The sequence below is a fragment of the Alternaria metachromatica genome (assembly GCF_023757995.1).
Source record: "Alternaria metachromatica strain BMP 0045 chromosome Unknown scaffold_2, whole genome shotgun sequence".
Classification (NCBI taxonomy): Eukaryota; Fungi; Ascomycota; class Dothideomycetes; order Pleosporales; family Pleosporaceae; genus Alternaria; species Alternaria metachromatica.
The window spans coordinates 314,713-338,657 of record NW_026055493.1 but is presented as its reverse complement, the minus strand read 5'-3'; the positions used below and the strand labels follow the sequence as shown (position 1 = coordinate 338,657).

The window sequence follows — 23,945 nt, the reverse complement described above, 5'->3', positions numbered from 1 at the left end:
AGGACAAGAAGCTGCTTCGCTTCTAACAGCCGCAGTACATCTGCTCCTGTGCTTGTCTCTGTGATACTGCATCTATTCAATACCCCTGAACATCGTCGAGTGGTGCTGCGTCTTGGCGGTCGTGGCTTCCTGGTTCTCCGCAACCTCCGCGCTGCGAGATTCGCCAACACCCCACCCTCATTCCGACCCTACCACATTGTCGCGCATGCTTCGCGCGCCCACCCTCGCCACGGGACAAGATGTCTCCATGTCGCGCACTATCATTGCGACCGGCTGCTTGATTTGGTGGGTGATAGTTTGGAGTGTCTGTGCCATCGGCTTCGTCCAACTATTCCGCTACTATTGGAGGAGACCCCAGCAGGCAACATGTACCACAACATTGGAAGAGCACGAAGTCCCTCAAGTCACCGTTATACGGCCGGTCAAAGGCCTCGATCCGCGATTGTACGAGTGTCTTGCAGCCACCCTCCGCCAGACGTATCCCAAAGACAAACTGAACACCGTGTTCTGCATTCCCGAACGTTCCGATCCTGCCTTCCCGATCCTCGAGCACCTATGCAAAGACTTCCCGGATGCCGATGTACAGATCTTGGTCGAAGAGGAGGATCCGCTGCTACTGAAGGACAACAACGCGCTGGGGCCCAATCCGAAGATCAGGAACATGAGTCGCGCCTACAGGGAGGCCAAGGGCGACATCGTATGGGTGCTTGACTGCAACGTCTGGGTCGGCAAGGGCGTTTGCGGGCGATTGGTGGACCTGCTATGTGGTTTTGGAAAGGACAAGCATGGCAACAAGAAGACAAAGTACAAGTTCGTTCACCAGACCCCTCTTACGGTAGATCTCGACTCGCAAGGTCTCTCGCTCCAGGACAGGAAGGAATTGCTCGGAGGCAAGCCTGAAGCTGTAGCTGAGTCGACTAGTATCGCGGCAAGCACGTCTTCCGATCCGCGCAATCACTCCAGCAGTACCATCAGGAAGCTGCTGCAGCGCGGCGGAGGACGTCTCGACGAAGCTTTCATGTCTTCTGCCCATGCCAAATTCTACCAAGCCATCAACACAGTCGCTGTAGCACCCTGCATCATGGGCAAAAGTACTATGTTCCGTCGCTCCCATCTCAACTACGTCACCTCATCAAACCCGAATCGCGCCCCCGGTATCGACTTCTTCTCCGACAATATCTGCGAGGACCATCTCATCGGTGATGTGTTGTGGAAGCAACCTCAAGCTTTCGAGGAACGGGGCTACAAACCCGAGCCAGGAACGACCAAGGAGGCCTGGGGCAAGCATGCAATGCTCTTCGGTGACTTTTGCTTCCAGCCAATCAGTCATACGTCTGTTATGGCCTATCTGCAACGTCGCATTCGATGGTTAAGAGTACGGAAGTTCACGGTGACGTTGGCGACGTTTGTGGAGCCAGGAACAGAAAGTATTGTTTGTGGACTGTATGGCGCATATGCTCTAACGACACTACCCTTCTTCCACAGAATCGGCATCAGCCCAACATGGACCTCCTTCTTCCTGATCTGGCTTCTACACCTCTCCGCATGGTGCCTTGTAGACTATGTCCAGTATCTGCTCCTGCACTGCGCAAAGACCGTCGAGATCGACTCCGACACCCCTGACTTCATCTTGCCTCAACGATCAGCCTCTGCATACCACCGTACCGAGGTTCTAGAACCTCTGCTTGGCAACAAAACACCAGGTGAACCTAGTCTACTTGATGGCGCGAGGAGAAACTTTATAGACTTCTTATTTGCGTGGCTCGGCCGCGAGATTTTCGCTTTACCAGTATGGGTCACCGCCTTCTGGGGAGGTGTTACAGTAGAGTGGCGAGGCAGGAAGTTCTGGGTTGGACTAGATATGAAGGTCCACGAGATCTTGCCGCAAGAGAAGGAAGTCAAGAATGACCAACACAAGAAACGTTAGGATCGTAGGAAGAACCATAGTTGTTATTGCATAGCGTGCGGACCTAGTAGCATTTCAGGCGTTCAGATGAGAATACGGACATTATCAGCCGAGATTTTTACTTTCACATCACTTTTGAAGGAGGTCGATTTTGATTCAAAAGCTAACGAGTGTTTTTAATCTTGTCGAGCAGGATCTAGCTGAACGCTTCCCACCACGGCGTCGATTTCAGCCATCACATCTGGCGTAAGCTTGTCTATAATCTTCAAGGCTGCACAGTTGTCCACCACCTGCTCTGGCCTTGATGCACCAGTGATCACCGCAGATACGTGCGGGTTCCTCAAGCACCACGCAAGCGACAACTGCGACTGGCTGACACCCAGCTTGTCCGCGATTGGCTGCTCACAGTTAGCTAGATGCCATCAAGGAGGCATGGGGACTTGATTTACCTTCAATTTCCTTGCTGCGCCGATCATACCACTCCACTCATCATTTCCATAGCGGTCGCGCATTCCACTTACAAACCCATCTTTTCCTTCAGCAAACCTCGATCCTGCTGGCGGCGCATCCGGACTATCATTGTACTTTCCGCTAAGCAGCCCAAACTTCAGCGGCGAAAATGTAGTCAACCCGATCCCGAAACGCGTATACAGGCGCTGGAACTCACTCTCCACCTTCTTCCTCTCGAGCAGGTTGTACTGTGGCTGCTCCACTACCGGTGCGATGAGACCCAACTGCTTCGCTATCCCGCAAGCCTCTGCGATCTCGTCTGCAGACCATTCTGAAGTGCCCCAGTACAAAGCCCAGCCCTTCTGCTCGATGACATGGTTGAATGCGCGAACTGTTTCTTCCATGGGTGTAAGGCGATCCGGACGGTGCGCATACACTATATCGACATACTCCAGATCCATGCGTTTGAGAGATGCGCGAAGACCCTCGATGATGTGTTTGCGCGAGAGACCGTGGTTGTTGACCAGCACTTCGCCATTTGCGCCGCCCCAGTTGAGTTTTGTGGATATCACAATGTCGTTGCGGTTCCACGCAAATTTCTTGATGGCCTGGCCCATGATGATCTCGGACTGGCCTGCGGCATAAGACTCAGCCGTGTCGAAGAAGGTGATCCCATTATCGTAGGCCGTCTTCATGATGGAGAATGTAAGTTCTGATAAAGACGTTAGTGGAGTGGCTGATAAGCGTATACGCACAACATACCATTTTCGACGTGGCCTCCAAAACTATAATCTGATAAGTCTATGCCCAAGTTTGGTCAGAAGAAGATGGGTGAACGTACGTGAGCCATCCTCCTAGGCCCAGCGCAGATACATGCAAGCCCGAATTACCTAGGCGGCGGTACTGCATGCCCGTTTTACGAGGTTCTTCCCAAGCCATCTTGCGTTCGTATGGGCGATTCGGTAATGGATTCACAAGTGATTTCTTATGGGTGCTGGAGTAAGGTGGTGCCTCAAGTACAAGCCGCCATCTCCAGTCACAGGTCCTACCAAGGCCCTCAACTATTCTGCTGACTACACTCAAAGCGGCGAGTCCTCCATGAAGGGCGATGCCGGCGATGTGGCCTGCCGTATCGGACGGAAAACCTCAGTTGGGCAGTTGCAGCGAGTTGGGCGCTGTGCTGCCGCGGCCTTGGTAATCAGGGTTTCGGAATGACTCGTAACATCGTGGAAATGCCCGAGGTCGTCATTGATCCCCGCAATCACGACATGCGATGGTTCTGGGCAATTGCGGGGCGCGGTAGGGAAAGTGGATCAGGCTAGAGACGTCTTCGTTGAACAAAGCGGCTCTTTGCAGCCGACGCAGAGACGTTTACTCACCATACGCGCAATCGACGCGCGATCATACGCAACGTCGTGTAGGAAAAACAGAAAAAGGATGGTTCAAAGTGTATTGGGAGTATAACTGACATACTCTCCGATGATGTCTCTTTGGAAATGGTATATAATGGGTATCAGAGCTTTGGAATTCGAACTTGGAATGCAACCTCGGGTTAATCTCAACGACGGGTCGCAGATAGTTCGGTGCAACTAAAAGGCGAGGGGGTATTGGTTGGTAGTCGGATCGATTGAAGAGACCATGTGATGCTGCTATGCATGTTGACATTGGCTGTCTGTGGATTCCACCGGCTATCGTTTCCCAACGAGATCAGAGTGTGAACCTGAAGTCCAACCGCTTGTTGCCATCCTTCTCTCGGGAGATGATGTCTGCTTGGTACAGAGCCTTCTCTTCCGAAGTCATCTGTTCCCACTGTATCTGTTTCCTCTTGTTGAGGCGGACCAAAGTCTGCCGTTGCACAAGGAAAGTAATGACACTCAGCGCGCATATAGCCACAAGAACGGAGTTTCCCTGCTTGTAGTACGGGCCATCGTACTTGCGGTAGATCTGTGAACTGATCAGAGACCCAATCTGCACAATGACATTGTACGTTGCGGCCGTAATCGCACGTTTCTTAACGTCGAAAGTGTTCTCGGATATCCAAGAAGAGACCAGAGGATGAAAATATGGGTACCCGGAGATCAGCGTGATTAAGGAAAAGCGGCCCCATTCACGGCCACCATCGGGTAGCGTCAACAACGCGATGAGAAGCGGCATAATCCAGAACTCGCCGAATATACAGTGGAAAGTACGTTCGTTGAAGTAGTCGCTTGAGTATGCCAATGCTAGCATAGTGACAACCTGGAGAGCCGCAGACGGAATTGTCAACATGTTGCTGTTGAAGGTGCTGAAGCCGAGGCGTTTAAGCGTGAGAGTGAGGTATCCTTGCACCGGCGAAGCAGGGATGTAAGCGACAAGGCCGATGAAGTATAGACCCCACATGGAGGAATCTGACCAGGCCGCGCGGATGTCTTTGAACGTTGCTGGCTCTTTGAGAGCAGTAAGGCCTTTGGCTGGGTCGTCTCGGAGTATACGATTGACCATGATGACTTCTTCCCTCTCAGTGTACCAACCTTGACGCCAAAGCACATTCTTGGTGGATGTCGGTGCGGTGGGCAGATACAAGTACGAGAGAATGGCGATGACGACCGTCAAAAGGCCTTCGAGGAGAAATAACCAGAACCAACCTGGCTTTCCACCAACACCGCGCATCTCCAGAATCCCCGCCGCAAGCAAGGCCGAGATGACACGAGCAATGTTGAGTGTTGACCAGAAGGCCGCCAGGCGTAGAGAAAGCTCCTTGGACTTGTAAAAGTAGGTCGCAAACAAGATTACACCGGGGATGAAACCACCTTCGCAAAGTCCGATGGCTGCGCGGCCAAGGTAAAAGGAAGTTCGGTCGTGCATCCACGCCTGGCCCCAAGATGCAGTTCCCCAGGCAAGCATCATGGTTGGGAGAATGTACTTGAAGCCATAGCGTTTGGTGAGGCTGTATAAGAACACAGTCAGAGAAAGACTTCAACAAGATAATCGGTCATACTCACAACTGCACTGGAAATTCCGCAGCCAGAAAGCATACCAACTGTATTGTTGTTCCATTGTTGTAGTCATCAGAAGTCAACCCAAGATCTTCCAGGAGATTGTCTGCGAGGGCATTCGATATGTTTCCACGATCGAGCTGTGATAGTCAGTATTTCTATTCGGCTAGCACAATGTATGAACTTCCCTGCAGCCCGAACATCATGAGGCAGAGCCATGTAAGCAGCCGAAGGTCCGTCTTCCGCACCACACGCCGTTCTTCCTCAATCGTCCAGCTCGCCTGGGGGTCGAAGCGATGCCGGCCTTCGTACGTCTCGTGGGGTGGGACGATATCCGCAAGTTCCTCTCTACCCACGTGGGCCGATGATTTGAGCGAATTGGCATCTTCACTGATCCGTGTGGTGTGCGGGGATGCTTCTATGTCGTTGCCCATCGTCAAGGGCTGCGATTGTCGGCTACAGCACAATTGCCACGAAGGAAGATTATTGCTGAGATGTGATAGACTGGACACTGCATATTCCCTACTATGCTCTCTTGCCTCCTATTTATTACTTTGGACATGGCATGTCGCAATTCAAGCTCATCCCGTCGCCATCGTCGCCATCCTACCGAGGTAGTAATTGCCCCGAAGAACGAGGGGAAAGCACAATGTTGTGCATGTTGATGCATCTCCTATTGGTCTTACTGTCGACATCCGCCTTGGCGTTCACGGGGTCATGTAGGCTAGGCCCGGCACGCCTAGACCCAGAGCGTACAACTAATCCGATGACGTGCTTTACCACGCATGCGGTGGTGTCACCCTGGTTTCGGGAACGATTAATATGTCCTGGACTTCCAGACATTCGGAGCTGTTGGTCTGGAGGCTATGCAAACGTTTTGCAACGCTGAATTTGAGCCGGAAGTTGCACTAACCGCGCACCACATTGCCTTCAAGATGCCTTCAGTTAAGCGCAGTCGTATGGAAGACGTTCATGAAGACGGAGATGCAAACATCATTGGTGGTCATCCAAGCGCCCGATCGAGACTGTTGGAGCCATTGGTCTATTCCGGATCCTTGGACAGCTTCAGACACCAAGACTTGACCCCAGTCATTGGAAGAGAGTTCGAAGGTCTCCAAGTGACTGACCTGCTTCGATGGGGCGATGCTATGATCAAAGATCTGGCAATAACGGGTACGACTCTCTGTTTGCAGCTTGATGGACTCATGGCTGACTTATAGTTCCAGTCTCACAACGCGGCGTTGTCTTTCTGCGGGATCAAGATGTTACGCCAACTCAGATGAAAGACTTGATGCTGCGGATCACCGAATTATCTGGCTGTGTATGTCCAATTGACTACGATGGCGGTTCTATTCTAGCGATAAACTGACAACACATTAGCCTTCTTCCTCAAGTTTACACGTACATCCTCTTACCGAAGAGGGATCTGAGCTCGGCGACCAGATCTCTGTCATAAGTAGCGAAAAGCAAAAGAAAGGTGGCGGTCTCACTCACCAGCTCTCGGACGTATCTCGCCTTGCATCTGCGGGCTGGCATAGCGACATCACATTTGAGCCAGTCCCATCGGACTATGCAATGTTGAAAATCCACACCTTACCCGCAACCGGCGGTGATACGCTCTGGGCTTCTGGCTACGAAATATACGATCGCCTCTCTCCTGCCATGCGGTCGTTCCTGGAGGGTCTGACTGCGACCCATGATGCGAAGTTCTTCCTGGACGAGGCAGCGCGACTAGGAAATCCGCTCCGCAAGGATGTGAGAGGCAATCCATTGAACCAAGGTGATGCTCTCACAGCCACACATCCGGTCATTCGCACGAACCGTAAGTTTGACGTTGCTCTTGCGCTGCAGTCGCTGACTTATCGTGCAGCCGTAACCGGCTGGAAATCAGTATACGTGAATAAGGGATTCACGAAACGCATCAATGGCGTCACGAAGGACGAATCCGACCTCATTTTACCGTACTTGTTCAATCTTGTGACGCAGAACCACGATGCGCAGGTACGGTTCAAGTGGCGGCCGAATGATCTGGCTATCTGGGATAACCGAAGCACGTGGCATTGCGCAACGTACGATTACGAAGAGGCCAGAGCGGGTGATCGGGTCTGCAGCTTGGGTGAAGCACCGTATCTGGATTTGGGGAGTCGGGGGAGAAGGGAGGCTTTGGGTCTGAGATAGAGATCGACGGCCGGTAGGTAGAATTGAATGGTGGCTGGTACTTAGCGTTGCATTACATCACCGACTCGCATCATTCCATCGCTCGCGCGACTGTCGCGCTGCAAGCCCGATTTCTTAGGGTCGGTGCCTGTGCCCGCGTGCTGAGATCCAAGCGTGCAATGGCTACGTCATAGTACAATAATTCGCAAGTGGTCTCCCACACGAGCACGATGTTAAATGTATAACGACTTCGTAGCTTCACTTCTTCGGAGGACCGACACATGTTGCATGATAGTTGGTTCGAGTCGAAGTCAGCTTCAGTATCAAAACAACCCACAAAGTGAACATGAAAATCTGCATTGTCCGTACTATATCTTGGACGTATATACCAGTTACAACAAGATCACCGCATCCACGGATATTGCAACCCACACATGAACGCTATCAGATCTAAAGCCCACCCATCAAACAACAAAGAACAAATATATCCACGAACACCGCTGTACGCCATGCTATACCGAAACCTCAAAGCGCCTTGAACATCCACAAAGTCGTTACTATAAGGATACGCATCATGTCCTCTTTTCCCTGAATTGGCCCGTCGGACCCGCACTGAAAGCGCCGCTGATGATGCGCTTGAGTTGCTTAGGTTTACTCTGTGGCACTCTCTCGCCACTCGCCGTACTCTTGCGACTGAGTCCCGTGCCTGTCCTCGTGATGCCATCCATACTCATGCTGACACCGAGATCCATAGCGTTGCTACCACGTCGTGCACGTCTCGTCGCATCTTCATTCTCTTTCTGGTGTAGAGTTTCCGATGGAAGCAAGATGGCACGATCGAGAGCATATGGAAGACCACGATGTCTTCCACGGATTTGCATGGCGATGATGATGAGTTTGCTCAACGTCTTGAACTGGCCGGAGAAGGACGTGTTGAATCCGGGGAATCCCTGACTCAGTCCGACCGTACCGTACGCAGAGACAATCTCGAAAAGGACGGAGAACAGGCTGAACGCGTATTCGTTCGTATTCTCGAGCCGCACGCCTTCGATGATGGCGATGAGGAAGAAACCCAAGAAGACGAACCACAAGTCGAATGAGAGTTGGCGACGCAGATGATGCGAGAGGTAGCTAGATTGAGTGTCGTCCTCGTCGTCTGCGGCCCATACACCCAGCGACTTCTCTTCGTAGACATTCGACTGGCGGATAGACATGGCGATGGGGAAGATCGAAATGTACATCATGATGAGGTAGCTGACTTGGACCGCAGGGTGCAGATCAGCGATGTTGACAACGGCGAAACCTGCAGTACGCGTTGAGGCAGCTTGGAAGAGACCAGCGAGGAAGCGGTGACCACCGGATAGCGAGGTCACGGTCGGGTCGTTGAGATCGAGAATGATGAAGAAGATGAGATCGACACCGTTCAGGACGACGAGGATCCAGAACAGCCACCAATTTGCCTTGCTTGGGAATAGGAGAGTGAAGCACCGACGCGGGTGATCCAATAGGAAACGAAGCTCTTCCCAGATGGCACTGCTCTTGGGTACCATCAGGGAGTACATCCAGATGGTGAACCGAAGCATACAGGGAAACCCGGTATTTCCGATGATGATCAGGAAGGTACCCAGCACAAGGGGCCACACAGCTAGCTGGAAAGAGACCATCGAGTCTGGAGTGAGAGTGAATCCCAGATCGTTGAACAGAGAGGCTGAAGTAAAAAAGCTCCACCAAGTCGGGTCAACGCCAAAATCTCTCACGACACCACTGTAGTGAGCGTCGTTGTTGATCCATGGCGCCAAACATATAATGCCGATGGTGTGCCACCCGAGGTAGAATATAATAAGGATCATGGCGAGCAGCTTCAGAGCACGATATTCGATACCACCGAGCTCTTCTCTTTGTTCTTCAGTCAAATCAACAAAATTTGAGTTGCGTCCGAGGGTGGGTGTCCAGCTGAGGTAGGGCATCGGGTCCTCCTCTTCAGTCTTAGTCCTGGTAAGGAAGCTGGTAAAAGTTCTTGATCGTGACCTATTACGTAGATGCATGCTCGATGCAGGCACATTAGCATCGCCCTCATTTGTCCTGGTTCTGTCATAGACAGAATGCCCGGTAGGGCGTTGCTGCCGGTCCGGTACGTCGATGGTGATGTGATTCCTGAAGGGGCGATCGTCTCCGTTTAGAGCATGGGGAACAGAATTTGAACGCTCTCGCTTGGGATGAGACTCATGCGATAGTCTACTCGCAACTCTGTCCAATTCTTCTTCTCCTTTGACAGCCTCTGGGATGAGCCCCTGGTCGAAGTCGCGTGGACCTGGTATACGAAGCTTGTTCCTCGCTGTCGGGTTCCGCTGCGCTTCTACGAAAGCGATGCTCTTCTCTTTGTTCGATTGTGGAAGGCGACCGCCAGGGGATTCTTCAAGCGACTCCTTGGGTTTCTTTTCCTTAGGTGTGCTGAGATTGTCGGCCCATACAATGCCAGATGGAGCAGTTTGAACGGGAGTCGTCGGCCGGAACGGTGGCATTTCGTCCTCGCTGGAACTAGATCTTCTCGGGCGTATGCCATTGCCAGTCCAGTCCAGTCCGTCACTGAAGGCGTATTCGTTCGCGATTGTTCCACCGTGTGCGTGGCCACTGGATCCACGCATGACCCGAATCTCACGAGCGCCGACCGCTTGCTCTTCTTGTCCAACATTATGTTCTGTTGCTGCATTCATCTCACTCTTCCTCCTAGAAAGTGTGCGAGTCCGACCGCTCCGGTTTCCTCTCTCGAGCACGATGTTCTGGAAACGCTTTTCGAACCAATAGAGGCGAACGACTACGACGGAGCTGTGGATGAAGATGGGCGTACATAAGCTGGCGATAAAGTAGATGACTATCTGTTTATTGTTAGCAAAAGACTTGTAGATTTCAAACGCATCACATACCTGTTGATATAGATCCAGTGTGTTTATGTCAATTCTGCGCTGGCAGTCAGTTCACTGCCCTCATACCTCAGGGACTAACATACGTGTTCAAGCCACTCTGTGTTGCTGCGCCGCTTGCAAAGAAGAGCGCATCGACATAGGGTATGCGACCACTGCCGTATATGATGACGGATCCAATGAGCGCCCACCCAATGATATACGAATCTGTAAACCTATCAGCCACAGTTCAGTCCCTCCCCTCTTATAGTGCGCATACAGTGAAGGGTGATAAAGTTGGCGTGTGGCTTGAGGGCCTTGAGACTGGACGGGAGGCGCTGCTTCAGCCATGCGAACATGACGAGCCATGGGCCGAACATGTTGCCACCAGTGGGCTTCCAAGGCGATGGGAAAGAGTGAATGGCACCCAGTGAGCGGGACTTGTCAGGTTGAAAGAGGTGAGATCAGCAGAGGCAGTGGGAAGGAAGAGCTGAAAGTTCGAGTCTAATCGAGCGCGCCCCAAGCAGAGAGAACGTCAACGGACCGAGCCGGTAGCGCGTCGCAGAAAAGCTCCGTCGTAGTGGTGCATATTTGAGGAAAGAAGAGGGCGAAGTGTTAGTTCGGGTGGGCGCTGTGAACTATGGGTCGCGTTGCGGGACGGTAGTCGAGTGGTGCGCTGTGAAAGATTGCCGGCTTGTCGCGCTGCCAGGTGCGGCGATGACGCTAAAGGGGCATCGAGGCCACGGAATGCCCAGCCCTGCTATTCGCAACCGGAGTTTTAACAGACCCCTGTAGTGCACATGGGAATCCAATCGAGAAGGCCTTCCTGCCACACCATAGCCATGGCACTACGCTGCAACCAGAGTTCACATGTGCAACGTGCTTTTTGATCTGCATGCACGTTGGACGTGTGCTTATTCTCCACTGCGATGCTTCCGCTCCGCCCCGCTATCCTTCCTTCCGCGTCGCGTGAGCAGTCCCAACTGAGGATTTGATAAACGGTGCCCCTCCACATCTCAATATATATGGTGGGTGTGGACATCGACTTTGCATGAAAGACTACCTTCGCCAGCGCATATCGCGATACGGGGTTCGTCCGCCGGCCGAGCTGATATCTCACCACCCCAACACAACAAGAAATGGCAACAGCGCCGACCACAGCCAAGGATACCGCGGCACCGGCGAGTATGCACTTTTGTTTCAGGACAAGATGCTTGCTTTGGCCTTGATAAGGTGCGCCTGATTACTTTACTGGGGCGAATGACAAGGGCTAGTTCACGTTTCGCCGGACTCACGGACTTTCGTTGTCCTCATTTCTTCTGCGATTGCTGCGCCACAGTTTGGTGTTCTGGCTATCTGGGTGCGTCGATTCACGGAGACTTCGGCACTTTGGACGCTTGTCGTGGCACGTCCAAACTATACCTGCTTCGCTAGCTGATTCCATCACGTCAGCTTTGCTTTTATTTCGCATGCCGAGCTCGTTTTCTAGAAGACGACGCGTGTGCATGCTTGGTTCGGATATTCGGTATCAACAATAGTCATATTCGGACCGCGCAAAGATGTGGAGCAGACCAACGGACCCTGATATTCACATCCTAAAATACACTTGATCCTGCTCCGAGGCAAGACATCCATATCCTCCACTGTTCCGTCTCGTACGTCCATTCGTCGTCGCCAATGCAGTAAATGCGTATGAAATCAAGCCAAGCATAAAGGAATAGATCATTGCAATTTTGGAAGTCTTTGCTTCTCTTCCTCGTTCGGTTTCTTCGTCACCCTACAGAAAAGAGTTGGCTAGTCAGTACCGTTCGGTGCAGCAGAGAGAGTAGGAGTAGTGGCGCCTGAATTAGGCTTACTCTTCGTCTTCAGCGTTAGCGGGAAGGTAAATTCGTCAGCCTCTTCTTCTTCACTGTGCAGTTGTTAGCGTTGTCATCGCGCGTTACATCCTGATAATCACTTACGGGAGCTTCCACGCAATGTAGTCCTCGGTGCTCAGTCCCTCGCGGCCCTCCTGCAGCGAAGCAAAGTCACCGGGCGTCATCATGCCCGAACGATCGCGGGGAGACCCGGGCTCGGACAACGGCCGTGAGATTTTGACGTCTTGCGAGCTGAAGAAATCTGGCTCATCATCGTCTTCGTATGCCGCAGGGTATGCGCGTCGAAGAGCCAATTGTCGGGCCTTGACATATTCCAAGCCCATGCGCTTCCAGTCGAGCAAGTCGCTAAGTCTCTCGGTCCGGTTACGCTGGTTGATACGCTGGCGCTTGCTCTTCTTGGTGAACTCGAACATGTAGTCGACAAGCTGGTTGACTGAGTCGTCCACGCCCTTCATCCTTCGGTCTACGATGTAAATACCATAGTCCTGGGCATTTTCAATCAGTTCCTCCATATAACAACCGAAGCCAGACAGGTTGGTTGTGATGCTAGGAACACCCATTACGGTGCACTCAGCCGGAGTGTAACCCCAGGGTTCGTAGTAGGATGAGAAGACACCAAGGTGAGTTCCACGAACAAAATCATCGTAGTCTAATGGCAAGACAGGGTTCGCTGAGTTCAAGAACTCGGGATGGAACACAACCTTGACGCGATCCGATGGGTGGTTGAAGAGCTGGCAGCGACGGAGCTGGTTCAGGACGGGGTCTTCGGCATCGTTGACCATGTTGTGAGTAACGATGGGCGGAAGGTTGTGACGCTTCATGGCAAACAACCGTCGGCGGAGCAAGATCTTATCAGCAGGCGTGATCAAGTCCTTGTCCTCGGGAAGCTCTGAGCCTTCCGTCCAGGTCAACGAACGCTCGAACAACTTCTTAGCAACGTTCTCGGCGATGTTGTTTACACTGTCGTGAAGCGCTTTGATGACGGCTTGTCCCTTTAGTGAGTCTACGGAGAGCGACGTCGTCTGCGCAGGAAGAATGATGAAAGCGACGACTGTCATGTTCGAGTTCTCATTCTTCATCTTATGGTTCAGCCGGGCTAACGACTCAATGAACATGTCCACACCCTTATTGCGGTACTCATAGCGACCGGCGGTGAAGAAGTAGAGGGTGTTCTCAGGGTCGAAGTCGTTGTGGCCGTAGAAATGTCCGCGCACGAAGTCATTGATCTTGACCTTGGCTTGCTGGTGCAAGTTTTGGAACTCGTGAGTAGCCGAAAACTTCTTAACGTTCAGACCGTTGGGCAAGACACCGTCCGGCTTTCGCTTCAGAAGATGCTCGCTCTCGTATGCGGTGATGTGGGAAACCGTGGTAAAGACATCAGCTGCGTGTGTGGCGGCGCGCTCGATGCAGTAGCGGTGGTAAATACCGCGCTTTCCCGCCTCAGCGTCCACGTCGAAATATTGGAGGTTGTTGTAGAAATCGACCGAGCCGGCGCAGAGGTAGCGACCGAGGAGCGTAGCGTGGGTAGTGAAGATGGTGGTAACATCGATGCGGCGCTTCTTGCAGAGCGGCACTGCGACACCTGCCAGCCACTCGTGGAACTGAACAATGACGGCTCGCTTCTTCTCGTGGTAGACGTACTGGAGAGTAGTTAGCGCAGCTCGCAGCGACTGCACACATTCTCAACTTACCTCGCCTAGGAACCACGCAATGAGGTAACCAAAAACAATGGCCTCGTTGGTCTCGGAATCACCAGGCGGCGAAGGAATGCCGGTGGAAGACCAGAGGTCGCCCTTCCACTCGTCAAGCCACCTGTAGCCGGTACCAGTGTCGAAGAGGAGCACACGTGGGGCACCGTCGATCAACCAACGTCCGTACAGCATCTTGATGCCACGGTCGTCCATAGACTTCATGGTCGCAATCAACGCCGGGTCTTTGGGCTCGATGGGCTCTACCTCGACGGCCGCCTGTTGTCTCGTTAATTTTTGGTTTCAAGATGCCGTGGGTTGCGCCTACCGAAGCTCTGTTCCACGGGCCCAAGAGGGTGTATGCGGCGCCATACTCAGCGGTGGTGACCTGGGCCTTGGACTTGAGGACTGAGTAGATACCGCCGACTGAGACTGGTTAGCATTGCAGAAGGGCATCAAGTTGGGACGAAAGCTACCTCTGTTTGCGACTTCGGTCGCAACCTCGAACAGGACGTGGTTCTGCACGTCTCTCGCGCCGGTCTCAGCCATTGTGGGTGGGTGCTGTGAGGAAATGGTGGGAAGGCGCAATGGCAAGATCGGAGCTCTTTCTAGGGAAGAGGAAGCTTGGAAAGTCGAGGGAGTGTGAGAGCTTGAGCTCGGTGCTTGGTTGAGCTACTGCAGGTGGCCGCGCTAGACAAGCGGTTCGATTACTCCCGGTTGAGTACGAAGTGCTGGCGGCGGACACGGTGTGGTGGAGCTGCAGGAGCAATTGGACGTGTGGTAGCAGAGCAGCAGCAAGCAAACTCTGTCTAATAGTCGAGGAAAGATGTTTTGCAGGCGCCCTGGGGACAGAAATGCTGGGCCGCTATTGTTTGGCGCACGAGCGTTGGCTACCCGGTGGAGGTTGGGATTCCTCTTTGGGTATCGGATCAATCGTCGTAGGACCGCCGGCGTACTCTGCCGTGACGTAGGCGCTCGGCTTCTACTGCCCATTCACGTTTAAACTGCCATTTAGCCTGGCCGCCTTGACGCGCCCCGTCTCAGCTGCACCACGTCTCTCCGATGCTGTTCACACTCGCCGCGCTGCACTTGAAGCCAGAGTCGACCCCACGGGCAGCGCCCAATTCTGAGGCTGAAGCGCAACGGGCGAGGCCAAGGCCGCGAGTCAACAACTCAACAGTTTCCTTTGGAAATGAGAAGCGGAGCATCGACCGATCCCGCCGCCCGTTGAGCTGCTCGCTTATTCCTGTCTGCTTGTCTATGCCCGTCCGCTTTCAGACGCATCAAGAACATCAAAAGGGTCAGCTGGATGCAAGAGCTGCGCGCTGCGTTCGACTGCCGAGGCGCTGCACCAGGTCCGCTTGCTGCAGTATTCCGTCATACGGAGTGCAGTAAGGCCGACAATTGCGGGGTTCCCGCGAACGGTGGGAGAAGTCGACAGCACGCCAACTCTCTCCACAGCGCCATTAGTGGGTCGTGGGTGGAGGCGGAGAGGAGCACGTGAAGGGCCCACGACAGCCACTGCCGCGCCGTGTGACATGTGTGCGATGCGCTGCGGAGAGTTCATCGGAAGAAAAGGTTTTCCTTGCGAGCCGTGTCGTATTGCACCTCGGACGATATTGTCTAGCAGCACTGTATCGCCGTTACCAGTATCGTGTTGGGGTTGCTAGGCAGGCACATGACTCGTATGCAGTCAGTGCCTGATACACCAAGGTCTAGACAATGGCACTCGACTAGTGAGAGTCTCGAATACAACATGTCCGCAGCCTTGAACAGCGAACGACCCTACGCGATGGCTGGAGAGCAGAAGAAGCTTCTTCTAGAAATCTTTTGCATTTGCTTTTGTGTCGTAGAGTCCAGAACAAGCATTGGACTACTCCTCTCTCACGGCCTCTATAAATCTATTATACCAGATACCACCCAGGCCGTAACATGCGACATAGGAAAGTGCAGCCAAAGCAATGGATATCGAGCTAAACGCGCAAAGCCAACAAACGAAAACGACGAACCCCAAAGAACTCCAAGCAAAAGGTACCCGTCGAGCAAACGACCCTACTTACCACTCCGATCGATGACCGGAGCAGCGTTTGGTAGCGCACTCAGCAAACTGCCTTGTGCGAATTCGTTGTTCGACGAGAGGTTGACCATGGGGCCCTTGGCTTTACTACCATCCATAACGCCCCTACCCACCATGTCCTTCCCCTGCGAGTAGCCGGCTTGCGATAGCAAACCGCCTCCGGTAAACGCCTTACTGTCATCCTCTGGAGCACCGAGATGGTTATTTTGAGTATACGCGGCTAATGGCTCGCCGCGACCCTTGAGCGAGCGCGTACGTTCGTGGCCACCAGCGGCTCGCGATGTACCTGGACGACCGGCGCGCCAGTCTGTTGATGAGGGAATCTTGATAGCCTCCTCGATTGACGTTGCACTTTCGACCAACGGCCCGGCGCCAGCTCCTGGATTGTAGCCTTTGCCCTTGTTGAGATGCTGCGGTGGCGGGCGGTACTGGGGTGTTAGATCGACCAAAGGCTCGGGCATGCCAGGTACACGCTTCGAAGCACTACGTTGAAGATCGCTGGATGCTCGCCGGTGATGATTGTTGCGGACTGAGGTATTACGTTTCAGACCAGAATCGTTGGACGATACTTGGGCTACACGGCCCATGTTGTTCAGCAGAGATGGCCCTTCTGTGAACGGGCCTGACGGCTCACGAGCTTGTAGAGCGGCTTGACGTTGCGTGTAGCTACGTCCCAGAAGGCCGCTCGATGCAAACGCCTCGTCGCCTTGCTGATCAACACTTCGACTGCGGGCACTCGGCGGTGAAGTGCTTTCTGCAACCAGACCACTCTTGCTGAAAGCGGCTGGGGGTGGTTGCTTCACACGTATCGACTTCATCCGCGAGTGCATTGCCCTGCTATCAAGCTTGGAAAGAGGTTTGTCGTCTGGGAACTCTCCCGGTTTGTGAACTTCAATCTGGTCCAGAGTCTTGTTGAAACTGTCCATATCGAGCAAGGACGAGAAAGCACCGAGCTGGTAATGCGACCCAACTGATTCTCCTCTTGAATGCGACGACGTCTGTGCGGCTTCAGCAGCCCCAGACACATTGCGTGTCGCATGAGTCTTCTTCTTCAAACCCTCGCCCTTTTGGTGTTTGAGATACCAGCTCCGCCAAGTCTGTAACGCTGTATAGAACGTGTTCGCGATGTTTCGGTCGTTGGTACAGAAGAAGTGAACATACTGCGATTCGTCCGCAAAGATGTTGGACTTTTGCATACTCTTGACAGCGTAGCAAATCTTCTTTGGGGGTTTCACCCGTGCCAGCTTGGACTGAGTCACCGAGTAGATGTCGTAGTCTGTGAGAGTGCAGATGTTTTCCTGGTCCTTTTCCTTGGTCTTTTCGTTCTTGGCCATGACTAGTTGTCCGTCTGGACGAAGGATGAGAAGTCGTTTACTCCATTTGCCAGGTCTCGATGAGTATTGGATAAAGCACGAAGCGCCCTCTGGTCTGGTGTCTGGGACTTTGTACGAGAGTAGACTGTCTTGGTCGATACCGTCGACATCAGAGTCAATGATGGTAAGTTCGTTTTGATTGTCGTAATCCCAGGAATTCATCACATCTCGCACGTACTCGTAGTTGCGAAGGGGGCGTGTGATGCTAACCTTGGTGAAGAGCTCGGAAATAACAGCTGTGCGAACGTCAATGGGATCTGTGAGCACCGTGGCAGCAGACTTGATAAGATCGAGAGGAGTCGTGGTTGGAGTCACAGGGAGCAGGATGCGCTTCTCGTTGCACACGACTTTAACGCGCTATCACGGCTGTTAGTCGCATGTTCGTGTTTGATGAATGATGTACATACTCTATCACCAGCATTTACGGCGGATGTAGGCGCATCGATGCCTAGAACAACGCCACCTCCGCCGGGTCTGATAGTTTCGTCCTCTCCGAGATTGAGACTTAGTTGCGGCGCAGCTGGTTGTTGCACAGGGGCATCTAGACCCAATGCCTCATCCTTTCTCCTCTTGAACATTCCGAAACCTGTCTCCTGCTGCCGCGGTGGCGATACTGGAGGCGACGAAGAGGGAGCTTTTCGGCCCTTCTGCTCAAGCTTTGCGAGGGTTGCCTGCCGCTCCTTCTCTTCGAGCTTCGCCTTGCGGACGCCCTCTTCCCTTTGTTGGAGGACTTTCTGGTTCTCGGCCTTCTGTAATCGTCTGCCACGTTCTTGTTCGGCCTTTTGCTCTTCCCTTTGCCGACGCAGGGCCTCGGCTTCTTCCATCTCTCGTTGGGCGTCTAAGCGCGCAGCTTCTTCCTCTTCGTGTCGCATCCTCTCGATTCTGTCCAGCTCGGCCTGCTTAGCCTGCTTCTGTGCGCGCGCCTCTGCCTCATATTTTTCTTTGAGCTGTCGCTGTCTCTCCTTCTCGCGCTGCAAGACCTCTCTCGCGCTGTCATCGCCTCTGAGCGACTGCTGTCGCGGCGCATTGGAGACAGGCGGCGAGGCCTCTGTCGTGCGAGTCCTGGCGGTCCTGGGCCGACGCTGGCCGGTGTTTGCGGAATGCGACGATTGGTACGGCGAACTCACGGCGCGGTTCCGGGATGTAGAGGGCGTGGAGGGCGGTACTTGCGCGGGAAGGGGAGGAGGGGCATTTGGAATGGTGTTCGAACGGAGCGGTGGGGGGTTTGGGCTGGTCGCGTGCGAGGTAGTTGGTCTGCGGTGGTAGCGGCTCATGCTCCGGCTGATGGGCGCATCGCTTTGAGGCTGCATCTCGGACACGGCGGGCATGGGGGGCACTGCGGGCACGCCTGGCGAAGTGTGGTGTTGCTGTTCTTGCGCGCGCCTCACGCTCCTATAGCGCGACATCTTGGGGGCTGCCGCCGCCGACGAGGGGATTGTTTCCGTGGCCATGTTGTGCTCGGCTGCTGTGCGACACGACTTTGCGTGCCTGTGCGACGACAGGTAAGGGACATAGGAGACAGAGGCTGGAGGGCATACACCAAGCAAGTGAGGGGGAGCGGCGCAGGGAGGGTGGGAAGAAGCAACAGGGAGCGGCAGGTGCACACGGATACTCGGCTGTTTAATTCATGAGATTCCAGTACCTAAGTCCAATCACTACGTCAAGCAAGCGACCCAGTCTTGCACCGTCGCAATGGAGGTGGTCCTCTCAGGGGGACAAGGTTGGCTAGACTCTTACTTGATGCAGCAAGGGCGCCCGTTGTGGCGCTAACAATAGCTGAGCCGGGGCAGCTGCGTGTTTGGCCATGCCCGCCTAGCTGTTTCGGCCAATGTAGCCGCACACCCGCCGCAAGTACCGCCCTGCCGCGCATTATTATTACACTTTGCCATGCATCAGCCACAGCAGCCCTGTTTGTGTAGTCTCTCGGCTTTACATTGCCAATAATCTCGGTGTTGAGTATCTAACGAAACGTGGAACCTACTTCACACCACGCTGGACTTGGAACGCTAGTGTCCATTGTATTGTAATCTTGCAGCAACCTTGGAAAATAGCAGGACGGACAGAGCCAAGTGAGAGTGAAATGTTGAAAGGAAAGGCATCCATGAAGAGAATCATGTTAATTGGGACAGAACCTACTTCTCCAGCAACAAGAGTCTCTACTGCGTTTGCACAGTACTGCATTTCACTATGGAGACATGCCCCAATCACCTAGGTAGGTGCCACTAACATACTCTCTTCTTCCTCTCCCACATCTCGTCTGCCTACCCAACATGGCTCGGAGAACCCAGCTTCTGTTGGCGGGTTTATCAATTCTTACTCTGATTTACCTGTTCTTTTATAACCCGTACGCGTACATATCCAGCACATTGCACTTTCAGCAACCTTCACCTTCCCTCCCACCAGCCAATTCGACCCTCGGCTTTGGTGCTATCCTTGCAGTATCACACTCCAGCTCACCACGCCGACCCGGCCTACTATGGGCTGCCAACCTAACAGATATCGAGATTGTGATCCCTCGGCAGAAGGAGTGGGGTGTGGGTGATGTCGAAAAGCTGAAGACCAAGGAAGGTAGTAGTCTGAGCACTGGCAGTGCGAAAGCCTGGTTGGGACATTTGGAGGTTTTGAGATGGTACGTCGGTTTGAAGAGGTCAATGATATAGAATAATGTACTGATAACATGACAGGTTCCTCGCCTCAAGCCACGAGACAGTTCTCATCATCGAAGACGACACTGATTTCGACATCTTCATCCGCCACTCTCAGATCCCTCTCCTATCATCCGCGGTACGCTCTTTGCTCGACAAGGGTGTCACTGAGGACTCATCATCAGCATACTGGGCTTCCACCAACAGCTGGGACCTCCTCTACCCCGGCCACTGCGACGACTTGATCTCCACGGCCTACCTCTCCCAGCCTTCCCTTCTGTACCGCGACCCCACTGTGCCTCCCACTCCCCTCCTTCACCCAGACACCGCTCTTTTTCTCTCCTCTCTATCTATACCCTCTAAAGCTCGGTTGCTACACAGAAGCTTTTGGCCGTTCTGCACGTTTGCCTACGCCATGAACCGCCGGTCTGCCGCCATGATCCTCTCTACCTACTCCAAGGAACCGGAAGGTGGCAGTTCGGCATACGATGTTGCCCTGTTGAGCGCGTGTAGGGACCGAGATTGGAAGTGTTGGAGTGTAGCTCCGGAATTGTTCCATCACGGTCTCGGGCATTCGGAAATATTTAGGGCAGACACAGAGGATGGGAAGAACGCGGAAGAGAGAGACGAGAGGGGGAGTATGAGGGGGACGTGGAATTTGGGGTGTGGGGCTAGGCATAGGCAGCTGTGGGTTAAGGAGACAGATAAAGACATGAGGAGTCTGGTCAAGGAGAGCGTGAGGAATGCAATTCAGAGTGGAGAATGTCCGATTGATGCGGTCATGGAGGAAGAGAGTTGGAAGGGATGTGAGTATGGAGAATGTGGGGCGCAGTCCTGATTCTGCTTGATCACCCTTCATCTTTCTGATGATACCCCCTGGCCTATAGACTCATCTTAATACTTGATCACCACGTGCAAGCGAAAATCTGAACGCTGCAGTCAGACCTGGTTTCAAACCGAGAGTAAGCGATCTCTTCACGTAACGTAGACTCCTGTGGTATTAATTTCCAGTAGGTGCTGTAAGTGAGTGTTCGATTTCTTTTCCTTGTAATGAGTTGTGGTCACATGTAAGGCTGGCCAGATGATCCCGTAGTATCAGAACACCATCTCAAGTTACAGCATCACAGCATTGATAGCAAGCGCATGTGTTGATACGTAGATGGCGACGAGATCCCAGATCCCGCCGCTTTTCGAGGCCTTTGCAGCTATCTCTTACACACAGACAGCCAAAGGTACCCCGTGTCCCACGTTAAAGGTATCTTCGTTCGTGCCATCCAAATATTCCAACGTCAATGATTCGTCCCAAAATCGCACCGTACCCCTATAAGATCAAAAAGAACTCCACTTGGTATCTTACAAAGATCGCCTATGAAGGAAAAGAAGAATGGACGGGTATCCAGAAGTGAGAAGTGAAAGAAGAATGCAAGCAAAGGAACAAGAGCGATGCAAGTCGCAGTCGCCCGACTCATCGCCAGAGGTCCGCCCTCGAGGCCCGCTTCTCGCGACCTGCATGGCTCATCCAGCTGGCGCGTGGACTGGGCTCCCTGCCACCAAGCGAGTTGGAGTAGCCGTGTCCGAAGCCTCCACTAGGCGCCATGTGTCCCGCACTCCGTGGTCTTCCATCGTTGTCTGCAGGCACGGCCAAGAAACCTCCAAATCCATTTGGTACCACAATACTTTTACGAGCATCTCCGCCCCATTGGGGCCCGAGGCCCTTGTGTGCTGAGTAGCTGCTCAATGGCCGACCGACTGATACTGATGCTCGGCGCCCCTGTGCCTCAGGCGGCATAATGGATGTGAAGATCCAATCTAGCTCATCCAGACCCTTGGAGTAGACTTCGAGAGGCTGGTTGAACATTGGCGGCGGTGCCTCGCTGAACGGTCGGATCGGTGGCGCGAGCGTCAAGACCTCTGGGAATTCGGGATCGCGCACGTAGAGCTGTCGCAGCGCCGGCATGCAGTTCGCAATGAGCGAGTTGGCTAGGTACTGGTAGCACGATGCACTTGGCGGGTAGGCTTGATGGGCGGAGCTGGAGATGATCTCGAAATGGAGCTTGTGTAGCGTGTACGACGTCATGGGTGGTATCGGGTCCAGAGGAAGAGATGCAGAGACTGTGGCATTGTATTCCAGCGTCCGTAGGGTGACTGCAGCCTGCAGAATGATGTGGAGGGAGGGTACGGGAATGCCACCGCAATCCTTCAATATGAGGGTCCGCAGCCTGCCGCTGCACATTGGGTTGTAGAGGTACTGTGCGAGTCCGTTTGCGGTGACACCGTGTACCTTGGTGAGTTTCAGGGTTTCTAGCGCAGGGAAGTTGGGGATTCCCGGGGCGTCGTGGAAGGTCGAGTCGTTGAGCCACGAGACGCCGGTGATGGTGAGCTCCTTTAGGTGAGGTAGCACGCCGAAGACCTGCCTCAGAATGCTGGGCTCTATCTGGATCTTGTTGAGCTCAACCGAGATCAGCTCCTGCCAGTAGCCCTGGAGGAGCGTCTCTAGCGACTGCTCTCCGCCCTCGTTGTACTTCATCTTCCGGATGTGTGGGCAACGCGCCTGCAGCTCCTGACGCAGCAATTGACACGACTGATCGCCATTGTAGAAGCCGTCGGGAAGGTCGATGAACTCGATGTTCGGGCAGCCCGATACGGTTCGCGCGAGGTCAGCCTTGCACGCCTCGCGCGTCATGTAAGGGAGCTTGATGAAGCGCACGCGCTGGCCGAGGTATTGGTTTCCACGCACACTCTGGCCCAGCTGCTGCAGCCGAAGCGTGGGCGCGTCGATGTCATCGCCGTTTCGCGACTTGCGCCGGCGCTGGTCGGCGTAGACCTCCTCGAGCTCGCAATAGTGGACGGCGTCAATGCGAATGCTGTTATATCTGGGCCGCGTTAGGGGGCAGCCTGGTGCACTGAGCATGTGGGACTTACAGGAGACCGGCAGCAACACCGTACCATTGTCGCTTGGTCAGGGCACAATGGGCCAGATCGCGCATGTCACAACTCATGCAGCCGTCATTGCCGCTATCCTCGCTGCCGTCGAGGGATTCGTCGGCCGAATGCGGACAGACTTCTTCGAAGATGCGGCGGAGGACCTTATCGGGCAGGCGTTGGGTCTGGTCGGGGCCGTGGTAGTCATATACTGCGGGGGCGTAGAGGTCGTTGCGCGGACGCGACTCGCTCTTCTTGGAGGCTTTTTGGCGGCGGAAGCGCTTGAAGAAGCCCATGATGCCTCGCGATGAACTGGAAAGGTATTAGGGGACGGATTCCATGTAGGCGTCGGACATTTGCTTTTGAGGTGGTGCAGCGCAGTCCGTTGTTTCAAAAGTGGATAGGTGAATACTAACTCGCGTCCGTTGGCAAGCTGCGGGGAAGATGTGAATCCCCGTTGCCGAGAAGACATGCTTGGATTGGTAACAAGCCTCAGCCAGACCCAGGTAATTGCCAAAGCCGCAATGCAGGTGCAAGGTCCCCGGTACGTGGGAGCGGGCCCGGGACGAAACTGGAGAGCATAAACTGCAAATTGCAGGCGGATTGCGGAGAACAGTCAGTCAGTGAAGGTGCTCGAGCGTCTATGGACAGAGCAGAGGGAGCAGCGCGTTTAAGGGGCAGGCCCAAGCAGTTAGGAACTTCCCGCACAAAGAATCCAACGGCGCGCTGACAGGGCTAGTGCTTGTTGTACGTGTCAGCAAGGCTCGAAGATCATCATCCTCCTGCCCCCATTTCATTGTTCGGCGGTACGAGCAGCGGGCGACGACCTACGCGTCACGTGAGCCTGGCCCCAGCTCCAGGGCTCCGCGGGAATGGGAAGATCGCCAGGGGTTCCCGGATGGTGAGCCCAAGCGGGATGGGCGGAGGGGGCCACGGCGATATTCTGCATGTCCTGGACTTATGTTTTAGGTACAG

The 23,945-nt window shown here is 53.9% G+C and overlaps 9 protein-coding genes across 9 annotated transcripts; 3 read left to right on the top strand and 6 right to left on the bottom strand.

Moving 5' to 3' along the window:
• Positions 1–205: 205 nt before the first annotated feature.
• Positions 206–1,927, top strand: J4E83_000923 (uncharacterized protein; the record flags this gene model as incomplete). The annotated part of the gene is made up of 1 exon (XM_049327880.1): positions 206–1,927. One exon carries the CDS (start codon positions 206–208, stop codon positions 1,925–1,927), a length of 1,722 nt encoding a protein of 573 aa, XP_049192398.1.
• Positions 1,928–2,082: 155 nt separating this feature from the next.
• On the bottom strand, positions 2,083–3,295 carry J4E83_000922 (uncharacterized protein; the record flags this gene model as incomplete). Its single annotated transcript, XM_049327879.1, has 4 exons — positions 2,083–2,304; positions 2,356–3,068; positions 3,119–3,141; positions 3,198–3,295. 4 exons carry the CDS (start codon positions 3,293–3,295, stop codon positions 2,083–2,085), a joined length of 1,056 nt encoding a protein of 351 aa, XP_049192397.1.
• Positions 3,296–4,063: 768 nt separating this feature from the next.
• Positions 4,064–5,765, bottom strand: J4E83_000921 (uncharacterized protein; the record flags this gene model as incomplete). Its single annotated transcript, XM_049327878.1, has 3 exons — positions 4,064–5,282; positions 5,338–5,471; positions 5,580–5,765. 3 exons carry the CDS (start codon positions 5,763–5,765, stop codon positions 4,064–4,066), a joined length of 1,539 nt encoding a protein of 512 aa, XP_049192396.1.
• A 501-nt stretch (positions 5,766–6,266) lies between these two features.
• On the top strand, positions 6,267–7,509 carry J4E83_000920 (uncharacterized protein; the record flags this gene model as incomplete). The annotated part of the gene is made up of 4 exons (XM_049327877.1): positions 6,267–6,504; positions 6,558–6,652; positions 6,712–7,153; positions 7,202–7,509. 4 exons carry the CDS (start codon positions 6,267–6,269, stop codon positions 7,507–7,509), a joined length of 1,083 nt encoding a protein of 360 aa, XP_049192395.1.
• Positions 7,510–8,060: 551 nt separating this feature from the next.
• Positions 8,061–10,768, bottom strand: J4E83_000919 (uncharacterized protein; the record flags this gene model as incomplete). Its single annotated transcript, XM_049327876.1, has 4 exons — positions 8,061–10,364; positions 10,413–10,446; positions 10,496–10,616; positions 10,669–10,768. 4 exons carry the CDS (start codon positions 10,766–10,768, stop codon positions 8,061–8,063), a joined length of 2,559 nt encoding a protein of 852 aa, XP_049192394.1.
• A 1,414-nt stretch (positions 10,769–12,182) lies between these two features.
• GSY1 (glycogen synthase) lies at positions 12,183–14,502 on the bottom strand (the record flags this gene model as incomplete). Its single annotated transcript, XM_049327875.1, has 5 exons — positions 12,183–12,297; positions 12,350–13,905; positions 13,957–14,232; positions 14,282–14,379; positions 14,430–14,502. 5 exons carry the CDS (start codon positions 14,500–14,502, stop codon positions 12,183–12,185), a joined length of 2,118 nt encoding a protein of 705 aa, XP_049192393.1.
• Positions 14,503–16,005: 1,503 nt separating this feature from the next.
• Positions 16,006–18,731, bottom strand: J4E83_000917 (uncharacterized protein; the record flags this gene model as incomplete). Its single annotated transcript, XM_049327874.1, has 2 exons — positions 16,006–17,760; positions 17,811–18,731. 2 exons carry the CDS (start codon positions 18,729–18,731, stop codon positions 16,006–16,008), a joined length of 2,676 nt encoding a protein of 891 aa, XP_049192392.1.
• Positions 18,732–19,673: 942 nt separating this feature from the next.
• J4E83_000916 (uncharacterized protein) lies at positions 19,674–20,886 on the top strand (the record flags this gene model as incomplete). The annotated part of the gene is made up of 3 exons (XM_049327873.1): positions 19,674–19,704; positions 19,900–20,050; positions 20,088–20,886. 3 exons carry the CDS (start codon positions 19,674–19,676, stop codon positions 20,884–20,886), a joined length of 981 nt encoding a protein of 326 aa, XP_049192391.1.
• Positions 20,887–21,513: 627 nt separating this feature from the next.
• On the bottom strand, positions 21,514–23,266 carry J4E83_000915 (uncharacterized protein; the record flags this gene model as incomplete). Its single annotated transcript, XM_049327872.1, has 2 exons — positions 21,514–22,921; positions 22,971–23,266. 2 exons carry the CDS (start codon positions 23,264–23,266, stop codon positions 21,514–21,516), a joined length of 1,704 nt encoding a protein of 567 aa, XP_049192390.1.
• Positions 23,267–23,945: the final 679 nt, after the last annotated feature.